The sequence below is a fragment of the Onychostruthus taczanowskii genome, unplaced genomic scaffold (assembly GCF_017590055.1).
Source record: "Onychostruthus taczanowskii isolate IOZ18803 unplaced genomic scaffold, ASM1759005v1 scaffold49, whole genome shotgun sequence".
NCBI classification, from domain to species: domain Eukaryota; kingdom Metazoa; phylum Chordata; class Aves; order Passeriformes; family Passeridae; genus Onychostruthus; species Onychostruthus taczanowskii.
In genome coordinates, this window is record NW_024502458.1 from 426,640 (window position 1) to 441,660 (window position 15,021).

Consider the following 15,021-nt stretch of genomic DNA (forward strand, 5'->3'; position numbering starts at 1 on the left):
GTGTGAATGTCTTCCAGCAATTCCTATAAAATAAGGAATTGCCTTATCATCAGAGGGATTGAGAGCTGACACTGCCACTATGTTTTAATTTGAAAAATAAACGGGACACATTAAAAATGTAGTTACATGACCCATCAGTGCTTCTCAGACAGTTAAAAGTCTTCGGACCCTGACTTTATTCACTTCTCATAACACCTGGATCCCAGTCACTGGATTGTAGATTACTATCTATGAGGAGAAGCTGACTGGCAGGAACCTTATGACTTCCAATTAGAAAAAACATTGTGCTTTAAAATGATGGAATGCTTTATCACATAAAGTATTTACTAAAGCAGATGTTACAATATGATGGAAATGAAAGAAGTATTAAAGTAAATATTCTAAAAGAGAAGCTGAAGGCACATTAACAGTCTCTTTCAAGTGATGCAGTATGAACTCTGGCTCTGCCTTAGGAATTGGGGAAAGACAATCTGATCAGGTGTTGGAAAGACATTACAAATAAAAATAAATTCCTCTGCAGTTCCTGGGACTAGCCCTGACAATATGGAGAATTCAAAGCATAGTTGTGCAAAAAAGTTTTGAGAAAGACAAATTAGAAGTTTTATTAGTGTTTGGGTTTTTTCCCATGGTCTCATATTTCAGAAAATTTTTCTTATCCATGAAAACTAGTTCTATAACATGCAAAATTCCTTTTTTTTTTGGGAACCAAATGGGGTCCAGTGCCCAAGATATTCAGCTGTCAAAAAGCCTCTATTACAATCCTTTTTTTTGTGTGTAGGTCTGTCAGCTTGTATTCTAATCACACAACTAATGTGTGTAGACTTGTGACACAGCTGGCTTTAAGTACCAAAGAGAGCTGTGCTGACTGAAAATTGTTTGGGAAGAAAGGCAGTGTTAACTTAAGGAGACATGATTACTTTTTAATTTGTTAAAATAAAGAATGAAACAAATGCCAATTTCAGGAGGATCTTAGTAACCAGACACAATGTTTTCCTGCTCTGACATTATCCAAATACTACTTTTTTGTTTCCAGATTTCTGGTTACTGTGTGGCCAGTCAGTCTGGGTACACTTGAGGGGAAAATTCCAGGTGTCGGAGGGTCAAAAAGCCTCTGTTACAATCCTTTTTTTTGTGTGTAGGTCTGTCAGCTTGTATTCTAATCACACAACTAATGTGTGTAGACTTGTGACACAGCTGGCTTTAAGTACCAAAGAGAGCTGTGCTGACTGAAAATTGTTTGGGAAGAAAGGCAGTGTTAACTTAAGGAGACATGATTACTTTTTAATTTGTTAAAATAAAGAATGAAACAAATGCCAATTTCAGGAGGATCTTAGTAACCAGACACAATGTTTTCCTGCTCTGACATTATCCAAATACTACTTTTTTGTTTCCAGATTTCTGGTTACTGTGTGGCCAGTCAGTCTGGGTACACTTGAGGGGAAAATTCCAGGTGTCGGAGGTGGGAGTCAGAAAGCGTCTTCTGGACATATTTGAGATTTTCTTTGCTCTTATGTGTTCTTTCAAAGCTAAGTTCTGTTAATGGTTGTGTGAATGGTCTGGGGTCTACCACTGTAGATCTGCATCACTCTGCATTACAGCAAAGGGTTGGTGACTCTGAGGGGGCTGGACAGGAACCCCTAAAAGGCACGAGACAACAAAGTTCTCCAAATTAGTAAAGAAAAAAGATTATACAGGCCCATGAGGGTGAGTTCTGGTCATTGACTTGATCAGCAGCTGTAGGCACTTCTCAGACCTGCTAGGCATCTTCAGGGAGAAATGTACTGAAATTGTATTGTATATGAAATTGTTTTCCTGCCAGACCAAGCAAAGAATTTCAAAGGCAGGTAAACTCCTGGCCTCTCTGACACCTCTTTTTTTCTATATCTTGAATGTTCTCTTCTCCTTCACATCATCAGTCCTTCTTGCCCTTTCTCCCAATCTTGTGGCTTTCTGAGAGAACTTCCATGGGTATCATCTCCCACTGACCTCTGCCAGCCCACCTTTAGCCTCAGGGTTGGAGAATATGTGACCCCTGCTTAGATGCTTTGACCAGTGTCACTGGACCAAGCAGCTGCCCTCTCTACTCCATGCTTTCCCAGATAATCTGTACAGCACAAGCCTGGCTGCCTCAGAAGAGATGCCTATCCATGCTCTTCTAGCATGAGTTCAGCTCACCCTAGCATATTCCTCCTCTTATGAAATTACTTTTCTCAATATTTGAGGGAGGAATGCTGAGAAATTATCTTCCCCTCTATCCTGCCGACTTCATAGCAGACAGGGAGTAGTTAGAGCTTCCTGGCAATTAGGGATTTTCAGCATATGTGTGCATTTTTCCAAGAAGCCTATTTCTTGAATACCCAAGTGTTCATCAAGAGCCCAGGCAAGGGAATATCTGAGACTGATCTGAATGCTTTAACTGGTAGCCACCTGCTCAGCAGTGAGTACTCCACATTCCCCAGGAACACATTGATTTAGATCCCAAATGCAAGGGAATCCTGTCTGACAGCAGCAGATCTGGCTTTGTAGCAGGTTCCACATGGAAGTGTCCAGCTGGGCTGGGCCTTTCTGTTTTAAAGCTGACGTGTGGAGCTCCTTCTGCTTGTTGCACCTGAGTAAGAAACACCCCAGAGTCTGTAGCAATGGGAGCTATACACAAAGTGGACAGTAATGTCTTAGGGCCAGATTCTGCCACCCTTTCCAGAAGTGCTTCTGTTGCCTGTGAATACTGACCTTGAAGGCAAGAGCAGTAAGAGATTACACCTGAATGAGAGGGTTAGATTGAAACTTTGACATTATCCTTTGGGGTTTAAAAGATGACTTTGAGCTGTACAAGTAGCCTCACTCCATGTCCAGCAGCACAGGGCTAGATTTCTTCCCTCTCTCCAGGTTTTTGTTGTAGATATATGAGCTGGCTGAGCGTTTCCTGGCTGTTGCAGGCTAATTTGCAAAGCTAGCCAGGTGAAACACTGTATTCAAGGCTTACAGTTCGCTAATGTGGTGGCAGAGTGTTTCCCACATTTCATGAATACCTGTAGCTTCGAAAAAGGGGTGAGTGGAGGCAGCAGTACTGAAGCAGCTCCACTCTCAGTCACAGGGGCAGGTTTGCACTGGCATAGAGTTGGTGGCAGAATTTGACCTGTGTTGTGTAAACACCAAGATGTGTATGTGTTTCCTGCTTCAGGTAATAATGTGCTAAGTTACTACTTTATGCACAGAGGTATGGAAACCTTTTTTTATGTTTTTCCCTCCCTCCCTCCTCTTTCCGTTCTATGATCCAGACACCACTAACTGTATGGAGTTGATGACTGGCAGACTTTCCAAATGTGGTAAGAACTTCCTTCCCTTCTGCCTTTTCACCTTCCCCAGCCCCTGCTGAGCAACATAATAATGCGCCGTCCTGTCCTGTTGCACCTCCTCCCCTTCCCTCTCCCTGCTCCCCCACGCTCTTTTCGAGACTCCCCACCCCAAAACAACCCTCTATGTCTTTCACTCACCTGGAGGACACAAGCACATATCCCTTTTTCTGTTCCTCCCCATCCATGCACAGATGCACAGGCTCCACCACAGCTTTCCCCTTCATGGCACAAATGTGTGGTGTTACACTTGAGATACCCTCTCTCACTGTAACCCAGGCCAGTGATTTTCTTTTTCTTTCCTGATTTTTGTTTCCTCTTTTCTTTACTTGCTGCTGTTGATTCATGATTCTTCAGTCCCTTTTCTGCAGTGAAGCTGAATGCTGCCCTGCTAGCTGCTGTCTGCCTTGGTTTCCTGCTATTTGTTGAGACAGGAATGCTGTGTTGTTTAACTCCATTTTGCATCCACCTCCTTCTTCCCCAGATGTCCTTGGGGCATGACACTTTTAAATTCTCCATAAGACACATGGCATATTATGTGAGACACTTGGCTAGTGTAGTCTTAGTTATACTCTGGACTTGGGGAAGGATGTTGTGTCTCTAACTGAAGGAGTAGTGAACCTACTAAAGATTTGGAATTTTGCTAGGAATAAGAATAAAAGCTTCCTGCAAGCCTTTCAGCTCAGCTTGCTTGGGCTTACGTGAATTTTGGTTAACTTGTCCCTAGCCTTCCCTCCCCTCCCTGCACACATGGACTTTATTCTTTCTTTCAGTACTTGTGCCTCTACTCACTGGTCCAAATACAACAGTGGAAATGCCCAAATACTAAGGGAGATGTTTTTGTCTTGTACAGAAAAATTCTGTATGAGAGAACTCTGTTCTCTTTAGATTTCCATCCTGGTATCTAGGTTGAGTTCAGATATCTCTGTGAAAGGGAGGACAAGATGTTAGGGATGTGTTCACTAAGCTGGTGCTGCTCTCCAGCTGGACCTGCAGCTCCCACACTATCTCTTCGTTAACTGAAGAAAGTTGTTCTGGAGTCTGTAACCATAAAGGGAAGTTGTCGTGGTGGAGATAATATTAGGTTTATGCATGTGTGACTGAGGCAGAATTTGGCCTGTGTTTCAGGCAATCTCTTTCCCTTAAGTTGCAGCTTTGCTGGTGGGAGTTTTTCCTTTGCCCTGACAGGATTTCGTAGGTGACTTTTCCAATCTTATGAAGACTCATTTCAGACCTTTAGCTTCTTGAAGTCATCAGACAGCAAATTCCTCTTCTTCCTCAAGACTTCATTTTTTGCCTGGAATCTGGCATTCACATCATACAAAAATACTGAAATGCCGATCTTGCTGATTGCTTGCAAGTTAATTGAGCTATAGAGATAACAACCAGGCAGCACCCTGCATTCTCTAGACAGGGAGATCACTGCTCACTCACAGTTCATGCAGGCCCTCCAGCTGTCACCGTGTCAGCAGCAACCCAACAAGGGACGCAGAGGACAAGGTGAAGGCCAGCAGGGAGACTTTTGTGGCAGCTACGGCACAGACAGAGAGAGAGGAGACAGGATGGCCTATAGGAGTTTAATGGAGCTGCTTCCTTTGAATCACATTCCTGTTGGTGAGCTCACAAACAGTGTAAGCAGTGGTGGCTGCACCATGCTGAATTCCACCCTCCTGTATGAGTGAGAAGCTGTTTCTTCTGCTGGAGCTTACCCATGGTTCAGACAGGGGAGTGAAAGGGAACAATGTGAGCATTTAGCCTATTTTTGGCAAACCATTCTCTGTGGTTCTGAAGATGAGAAACACACCTCCCCCCCCCCCATGAGGGAACAATGTGAGCATTTAGCCTATTTTTGGCAAACCATTCTCTGTGGTTCTGAAGATAAGAAACACCCCCCCCCCCCCCCATGATGTTGACACAATGTTGATCTAGTAATAACAAATATTGTATGAAAAACTGTATTCTCTGAGGGTTTTGACCTCACTATTGTTCCCTATTCTGACGCTGAGCACAGGAGGTCATTCTTGCCAGAAGAGTTAACACTGTAGCAGGAAGAGCTAATCAGGTTCTTTTGCCTGGCTCAGCAGCCATGTGAAAGCTCTGGTGGGAATGAGGAACATGTTTTCACCCACTATAAGCCACTGAATGCTGTAATTAACAGCAAGGCAAATTTGTTTAGTCCTTTAAAAGTTATCTCATCTTCTGCTAGCAGTGGTCATCAGTCTGAGAAGTGATTTTCATACAGTCACTGACATTGAGAAACAAGTTAATGTTGAACAGCCAAGGTTTGTCATAGGAGCTACCAATATCCAAATGATACAAGTGCTACTGTATCAACCCTACCTGTGCAAACTAGGAAACTGCTGCCAACTAGTATTTCACAATAGAAGAAAATAATGTGGCTCATAATAAATTGAAATGCATGCTGGGGTAAAATATTTTATTTTATGTTTCCACCCATCTTAGCAGGGGAATAGGCATGTTGTTGTCAGAAAGACTAAATTGGTTTCCATGAAGTCTTTTCATAAGATTAAATTTACCTTGTAAAAATTAAAATATTTACATATAAAATGCAGCTGTAACCTGAAGAACATCTAGAGGAGTGATACTTTAGCTGATCTATTCCTGTGTGTATTCTCAGCCAAATCAGTTTAGTGACAAATAAGCTTTACCACTTTATGTGCTGTCGTTAAGCCTTATAAAATCAGCACAGCTGTAAAAGGACAAGCTGGATTCTGTTTCTTTTGAAGCAGGATTGAGAGAACTGTTTATTACCATCTAATCTGGTATTTATGTCTATCTCACTGAAGAATAGGTTGTATAATTAAGGTTCTAATAGGTTCTGCAGAGCCTTTACATTGAAAACAAAAATCAAGATAATACATAAACTGAAAAGCCCTCCAGCTTCAACCACAAAGCTGGGAATTAGAAAGCAAGTATCATTCATTGTATGCGCTGCACGTTGGATCTGGCACCACTGATACACACTACACAGAAGCTCATGGTGCCATTTCAATAGTTCTTGGTCAGGAAAGAGTCTCTATTCACAAATTTTAGTGACTTCAAGTCCTTCATGTAGTGAGCTGGGAATTTCTTTGGGTGATTGGTTTCACAGTAGGGCTGGTGTGTAGCCTTTGATAGCTCCCCTTCCCAGCCATTCCCAGTTTTTTGGAGTCCTTGGTAAGTATGTTTTGCCAAGGTGCTGTCTGCTGACAGGATCTCTGAAAAGCCTGCCTTATCCTCCACTTTACCTTCTGAGATTAACCCAGAAAGACTAAACTTCCCAATCTTCACACTGCCACTATCTGAGGATGAATTTTACTTCTAAGTAAGGCAATCTTTGCTTGTTATTCTCTCTCTCTGATGATTCTCAATAAAGTCTTCAGTTACATCGGTGGCACTTCCATGGAAAGAAGGTGATGATAAGAGGAGAAGGTTACTATGGATAACTGGTGCAGCTCCAGTCAGATCATGCTGTCATGTTAGGCACTGCAAAACCATACACTCCTGCAAAATCTTGGACCATAACCCTGTGTAGGCTGGAAAGAAGGCCTTTTGTTTACTTTTAAACATTTATCTTGTATTGCTGCTTACAACTGAAAACCTGGATTCCTGGCACCAGAGTTAAACAAGAAGCTTTTGGTTCCTTGTTGGTACCTGTGGCTATCACCAAAGTGATCTGTTCAAATCATAAGCACAGCAAATCCACTTGCCTTTCATATCTCACCAATGCATCTCTCTCAGATCTTTTGCTTCCAGTGTTTAGGACTTGACATTTTTCCTGTTCAGAGCTGGCCATGGCTAGATGTCCTCTGCACACAGAGAACCACACTGCAGTAAAGGCTTCTCTTTGTAGCTCCCAGCAATCACAGTTTGGTTCATACAGACACAAGCCCATGCCAGTAGCATTCCAATCTTCTTAAGAAGTTAGGAAACATTTTGTAGTTTCAAACCAGTTACATCACCTTTGGGTTGCAATTGCAGCCTGTATCTTTGTGAGTGCTCATTTAGAGTCTGATTTTTTGTTTAGTAACAGCAGTGAATACCTGGACTTAGTGTTCTTGGAAGTGATCCTGACCTATATTGGCATTAATTAGAGTAATCCCACTTGTGAAAGTAGCTGTTTGATGGAAGAGGAGGTTGGTGATTTGCAGCCAAAAAGTTGCAACTGTTGGCAGAAATATTGGGTGTCAAAACCTGCAGAAAAAAGCACACACTGCCCTCCCAGCTGAAAGGCTCTGTTAGCACTGCCACGCCGTGAGGTGGTCAGAACAGGGGGGTTTTATTAACATTCCTGAAAAATCTGCTGGCTCCTGGTTTCTCTGAGCATGGCTGACTCTCCAGTTCAAATTGTGACCCAGCTGAGAGACCAAAGGAAGAAGGCCCACCTGAGAGATCACATATTCATTCAAAATGCGTGGATCACAGCAAGTAGGATAAGTCAGTGGTTCTAAAGAGTTCAAGCCAGGTTACCAGTTATCCCTGCCCATTCTGCCAGTATCCTTTTCTGTCAAAGGAATTGCTGACTCCCTACATACTGTAATTGTATTTCTTCAGTCTAGGGTTGTGTTGGGGAGACATTTCCATTTCATGCCTCATGTTTTTGCACTGTAGAATGAGGTAGCCACAAAGAAAGCAACTTGACACTAAAAGTTAATCCAGATGTCTTGAACTATTTGATTCATGTCAGATCCTATGTTGACAGCTATGGTTAGGTTTTTACTATGCAGTACAAGATCTTTTTCTCTGTAATAAAATCTAATACAGAAAAAACAGATATCTCACTCAATTAAAATCCCAGTGCTTTATTTATAATAGCCAGTGTTCCAGTAAACTACATGGAAATGCTTGCTGGACTAAGCTAAGTTTGAGATGGCCTTCCCAGAAGATTAAATTATCTTTTGAAGTGATTTATTCAGTGGAAATGAGGAAGCAACATTTCACCAGCTTGCATAGGTCATCTATCTCCTTAGGAACAGGTTGAAGAATTTGAAACCCGTAACATAATATGTGAACATCCATCTGGCAGGAAAGATCAAAATTGCATTATTAAGTGCCAGTACATTCCTGACATTTTAATAGGCAGAAAAGATAGGAATAAAGCTGCAGAAATCTCTGCAGAGAATGGGTAGTAACAATACTGTCATTTGCTGTGGCTTTATGGGCGTGGGTCATCAGTTTCCCCTCTCAGCACAGACTTGTGCAGGCAGATCTGTGTAAAAGGACAGGTGGATACAAAAAATTCATGGGCTTAGACCTTTACTAGCCAATTTTCCAGAAGAGCATGATTCCATAATAGAATCGGGCATCTCTTCATCCCACCACTATCCTTGCCTGCTCTTTCAGTGCCACCAGCTGTCCAAATGAATGTATGATTCCCTCCTCTCCATCATCATGTCTCCTTTTTTGAGTGTTACGTGGTGATGCTGGATTGGCCAGAGCTTTTCATCAGTAACAGACATGTTTGGTTTCTGATTCCTTACTCGTGCCTTAGCTCTGCAGAAGGCAGCAGCAAGGACATGGGCCTCATCCCTTTGGGGCTTTGCTGCCTGTGTTCACCATTCCCTAATTCATTATTCCAGAGCTACCTGTCTCAGTAATACTGTGAGGAGAGGCTGAACTGGATCTCAGCTTCTCTGTGTGTTTATGAGAGTGAGAGAAAAAATACGCAAGACAGAGACTGGACATCTGGATGCTAGACACAAATATTGGGCCACCCTCCTGCAGAGGAGAATGGGATGTTTTAGGGGAGTAAGAACAAGAATGGGTTATAGGGCATTTAAATCTCAGGCTGGTTGTTCAGGTCTGCCCAGAAGAGTAGCAATTGGAAGTTCCCACCTGCTGGTGGCATGGATACCTGTGCCAGTGCTGTGTGATAGCTTGAGTAGTTCCTCAGTTCTGCAGTAGTTCTGCAGTTTGTTCCTGCAGACACCATTTTCAGTTGGCATTTTTACTGGCAGAGTCTAAGGACTCTCGAAAGTAAATCACCTTTTCCAGCTGCAGTTCAGGTTTCCTGCCAAGAAACTGGGAGTTGTTCCCTGGACTTTCTGTCAGTAGTTAGTGAGCTGAGTGAGGTATCTGCCTGATTTGGATTTGTACAGGCTGGGGCCTTTTCAGTCTGGAGGGAGACTTCTACATGGCCTACAACTAAATAAAGAAGAATGGGCCACTTTATCATGCTGTCATCCCTTTCACTGCACATACTCTTGGAGTGAGTTCTATATTTTAAGTAATTTGTTTGTGAAGGCAGAAGGTACTCTGCCAGCAGAAACCAAGCAAACAGAGCAAAAAATGCCTTGTCTTAACGAATAGGGCTAGAAGTCTATAAAAGTAGCAAAATTGATTTGAAAGGAAATGTATTATCACCCATTAAGGAGTGTTTTAATGCTTTACGTGAAATAAGTTGGATTTTCAGTACATGGTTCACTGAAACCACAGCTGCTATCAAAACAGAGCAACCTAGGGATGAAAAAGACAAGGGCTAAAGAGTAAGGAATGAGTATAGGGGGAAAACCTCAGTAGCAGAGGCAGACAAAAGACAATCAGGAAGGATGTGAAAGCAACAGGGAAAGAGGTAAGAGAAGTCAGGTTGAGAAAAAGGAGACTGGAGACCTATGTTTTCCCATTCACTTTCTCCCAAAGCCCAAGATACACATGCAGAAACGCAAAATATCTCAGGCTATGCAGAAAGAAGAGATAGAGGATAATCCCACAGGTGGTATATTTGTTTTGTGCAACTTTTGTGTTCAGCAGCGCAAGGATTAGTGCATTAACAGTACATTGACTTCAGAGAGATGGTTTCACAGGAGAAGGAAGTGCCTCAGGGTTTGCTTCTGTGAAGTCAGTGGGAATGTTGCTATTTGCTGCAGTGAGAAGAAGGCCAAGTGCTTATCTGGCTGTCTTAAAAATGTTACAAAACAGCAGACTTTAATCAGTAACTGAAGCCTCCAGGCTTGTCCTGAAGCTGCTTGTTCGCCATCTCCTGTTACGTTCTGTGGAGGGCTGTGAGGTCTTCACAAGGTGAGAGCAGGGTTTTTGCAAGGTGCATCCTTTCCTGGTGTCACTTGTGGTGCCTGGAGTGATTGCCCTTATTTTCTCCTTCCTCTCTTACCTGGGTGCTCCATTTTCACTTGGCTTCCCAAAGTGGTGACACCACTGGGGCTAGGTCAGTGTCAGACAGGCTTAGAACAGCAGATGAAATACTGAGGACTGTGAGGATTGGTGCAAACTGCCTGCCCAGCTTCCTTCTGTGTTTTTATGTCTATCTCTAGCCCTGTTTCTTCCTTTTAGCGCTTGTATTCAAATCCATTCACAGTTTTGACTTCTTTCATGATATTTGGCTGTGACAGTGCTGCACACGGGTGCCCCAAACCAGTTCCTTCTCCATAAATATATTTCTCTCAGCACCCCTTCAATACATGACCCTTTCATAAGCTTCAGTGCTTGTTTTCAAACCCATTCCCTTTCCCTGTCTTGCAGCAAACAGCTCCTTGGTCTAACTCAAAAGTGCACATATCCATCTCCTCCTAACAGACATAAACCTAATGCTCTGAGCCTCCCCTCCTGCCTCTGATCCTTCTCTCAGTTTCTCACTCTTTCTACCCTTTACACTTTCTTTGCTCTGTGCTGATGAACATTTGCTCTCAAGGGGAAAGAAGACCTTAGTCTGTGCATGAAACACCAGGGATGTTCTGAAGAATCACTGAGCCAAACCTTCATCCCTGTCCAGAGGAAATGGGATGTCATCTCACTTTCTGAAATGAGAAAGGCAGCCTTTTTGAGGCCCCCTGATGGACTTACATGTGTAAAGGCCTATGACACATCTTGTACTGAACACTAGGCATGGAAGATTGCTGAAAAACCTATTCTAATCCATCATCACCTGCATTTTCAAGTCTTGTTTTACTGGATTTATAACCTCAAAGGGAACCGTGAACTAACAGGAACAACGCCCTGCACCATTTTCATGCTTCCAGCACAGCTGACCCATTCTTGGGTATCTCCAGAGTAAAAGTGTGAGGACTCCTTGTCTATCCAAAGAGCAGTGTGAACACCAGCCCAGCATCAGTTTTTCCTTGACTGCTAGGACAGGAGGGCATTATTACCTACTATTTAATACAAGTACAAAAGGCAAAGGAAGGAAAGAGTTAGTGAAATGGCCTATTTTAGTTTTGAGTAGCTCTCTAAACATCCCTAAGGATTTTCTTACCTCCCATTAAAATTTTAACTAAAAAATGATGATTGTAAGGAATCCAGCAGTGATACAGGCAAAGAAAAGTAGACTGTTAAATACTTTTGCTGCAATAAATCTCCAGGCACTTGAAAGCCGGTAGGGCATGGGGAGGAGAAAGGGTGGATGAAACATGGGCTGCATATTTTAGTAGGATGACTGTAAGTCCTGTATCAGGACTCAGCAAATACAAGATGTATAATTTCTGAAGTGTTTTATTGCTCCATTCTTGCAAGTTGTACTTTTGTCACTGTTCCTGTCTATATGAAAACGAAAAACTTTCCCAGTTCCTGCAGAGCCCTGCTTACTCGGCCCTCATCTTTCCCTCTAAGCTTGTAAAATAAACTGCTCAGCTGAATAACTAGAGATATTTCCCTACTCTTTTCTCCCAACCCAGAAGTCTTTTCCTCTCCAGCATTTTTTTCAGTGCTCTTTTTCATTCTCTCTGCTGACTCCATTTGCTTATGAAGATGAGGGGTCCAAAGCCACCTGAGAACCAGATCTGCCCACATTCCCACATTCAAGGCTGAGTGTTTGCTTTCTTTTTTCTCTTTTCATTGAAAAATGGTATCCACCTAAAAGAAGTAGAAATGAGTCTGAGTAGATAAAAATGAGTCTTTACAATGTGTGTGCCCACAAACCTAAAACAGTTCTAGGGAGGCTTAGGGAATCTCTGATGTAGAAGTCACAGATGTGGAAGAGATACCCCCTTTCCCAAGCATTTGCATGCATGTGGAAGGAGCAGGTGGAGCTCAGGGAGGCCTGAGCCCAAAGTGACTGAGTTTAGTGAAAGCCTTTCTCTTCTTAGTTGGAAATTGAGTTATGTGCTTTGCCTGGTTGGTTGTTTTGCCCATCACTAAGGCTTCAGTCAGTTGGGTGAACTATGCCCTTCCAGAAACTCACAGCCTGTTGCTTTTAGCTTTAGTGTAACTGAGTGACAGAACCAGGGCAAGCAGAACACTGACCACAAAGCAGCAGGCACAGGAAGTCAAGGAATTAATTAGATTAATAACATTCTTCACTGTATTTGCCAGCCATTGGATTTTTCTCAATGCCCATTAACAAGCAGGGGAAAGCAGCCACTACCTGGTTAGCATAGGGCAGGCAAAAAAAAGAGTAACACATTCAGTTTGGCAAAGCACAAGTACTATGCATTTCCTCTTTCTCTGTGTAAGACAGTGATGTCTTCTCACACTTTCCATTAGAGAATAAGAAAGTACTCAACAAGCTCTTCAGTCAAATTGCTGTGCACAGAAGGTACTTGCCTGCTCTAGTTACTGGGTTGCTTATGTTTGGAATTAAAGTGAAGTGCATTATGACCAAGCCACCAGTGTCCAGCAGTCTCTGCTATGAGAGCCCTTTGCTCCTGACAGAATGTTCCCATCTTGGGGATGAAAGGTTCCACTCCTCACAGCATTCTACCACATTGGAAGGCAGATACAAGGGGCCCATTTCCTTCCAGGAGCTGGAGATAGAAATTATTTCAATTTGATAGAACGGCAGAGCCAACAGTCCCAATATTGAGAAAACCATCAAGGGGTTTTAATGATCATGAACAGGCATCACCTCCATTGTGTACATCAGATAAATACCACCTTCAATACCCATGTTCAAAGTGTGACCCCTCCTATGTTTGATAAAGATTAATCCCCCAATCCAAAAAAATGAAAGGGGGCTAGAAATTCCCAAAAAAAGAATTTCAAAAAAAATTTAAACAAAAATTAAAAAAAATATATTTCCAGAAGTAGCTGGTCCCTTTCCCTCAGTAGCCCAGAGCCTTTCCTGAAGTATGGCCTTCCACACACCCTCTAACACAGAAGTAGATTAAGAGCATATGACCATGCTTCCTGGAGGCCCACGTGGCACAAAAGGCTGTATTCATGTGCCCAGTCCTTGTTAACACTGCAGCCTGATCTAGGGGCTGGCTGAAGGAGATGCCTGTTCCAGCAGCACACAGCTCCACCTCCCTCTCTGGCTCCTAACCGCACTGGAACGCATGCCAGTGCCATGGGAGCTGTGCTTGGAGACGGCATTCATTCAGGACAGTGAGGTAGTAGGTCTTGACCCTGGCAGAAACAGGCAGATGTGTAACAGCCTGCTTCCATATACAGCATCTTCATTTCCAGATACCTGTTTTGGGAGGATCTGAAGGATGCTTAGAAGCCTGCGAGTGCAAACCACAGACCACGCACTCAGATGGCAATGCTCATCTCAGCCATAGCTCATTTTCCAAATGATGCTTCCCTGGGACCACTCAGGTGCTTCAGGCTTAGTCATGACAGGGTAGCAAGGAGAAACTCAGAATGAAATAAAATGCAAGGAAGGAAAGCCTGATGCCTGGTGTAGACAGAGAGCTTAGCAAGGCTGCAAAGTAAAGCATCAGTGGGCAGCCACATGGAAATACCCCATGTTTGTAACAGCAGGAGTAGGATGGGATTTGCCTGTGTCCAGCATTACAGTCACTGACATCTCCATGTGAAGTGGCCAAGTGAATCCTAGTAGTGGACTGACCTATTTCAGTCACGTGATACTGTGTCCTCCTGCCAGGTGAGACAGCAATGCTTCCCCACTCAGGAAAAAACTAGGAGCTTCCCCCTAGGTGCTTTATGCTCCCAGGTTCTTTATTTCTGTAGGTGTCCCATCCTAAACACTCTTCCTCTTCCTGCTCATTGTCTTCATCCCCCACACACCCCCACGCACGTGGCTCTGGATCTCCTCATCATGTTCTTCTCGTTAAAAACCCCATTGTTCATTTGTTTGTTTGTTCTCTCTCTTTCTCTTCTCTTTTTCTCTCTCTTTCCCTCTCGTTTTTTTTTTTTTTTCCTTCTTTCTTTCTTTCTTTTTTTGTCTCCTCTGTTTTGTGTACCCAGGCAGCCCATTGAGTAACTTCTTTGACGTAATTAAACAACTTTTTTCAGACGAGAAGAACGGGCAGGTGAGCCATCCCCCCGGCACGCCAACCAAGCATAGCGCAAACAGCAAGCGGAGCGATTCCGGTTCTAATGACTATGGGTCTAGAGGAGACAATAAGTACCCTGCTGGCAAAGACAAGGCAAAGATGGTCTCATCAGTCGGCCTACAAGACCAACCTTAAATAAACACATAAAAAATTAAATAACTTAGAGAAAAAAAAAAAAAAAAAGGAAACAGAACAAAACAAAAAGAAAAAAAGCAAGAAAGAATGAAAGAATATTCCTTAGCAAGCTAGCCTCTAAACTAGAAGGATGTATATACCTTGCCACAACAGTACAAAACTGTCTATAGACAAATTTTGTATGAAGGAATGACTGTATATATATACATATATATATTTATATATGATATATAATATATATCTCAGAAACAAACACAAAAACAAACGAATGAAAGAATGAAAAGAAAAGAAAGAAAAGAAAAGGTAGCACAGATGACAAACCCAGTTCACCAGATCTTGGGTTGTGG

The 15,021-nt window shown here is 42.8% G+C and overlaps 1 protein-coding gene across 1 annotated transcript in view; it reads left to right on the forward strand.

Moving 5' to 3' along the window:
- BRSK2 (BR serine/threonine kinase 2) overlaps window positions 1–15,021 on the forward strand; it is a 303,379-nt gene extending 288,358 nt beyond the window's left edge. Inside the window, exon 19 of the mRNA XM_041415068.1 lies at window positions 14,499–15,021. Coding sequence (XP_041271002.1) covers window positions 14,499–14,674 — 176 coding nt within the window. The 3' untranslated portion in view covers window positions 14,675–15,021. The remainder of the gene's footprint in view (window positions 1–14,498) is intronic.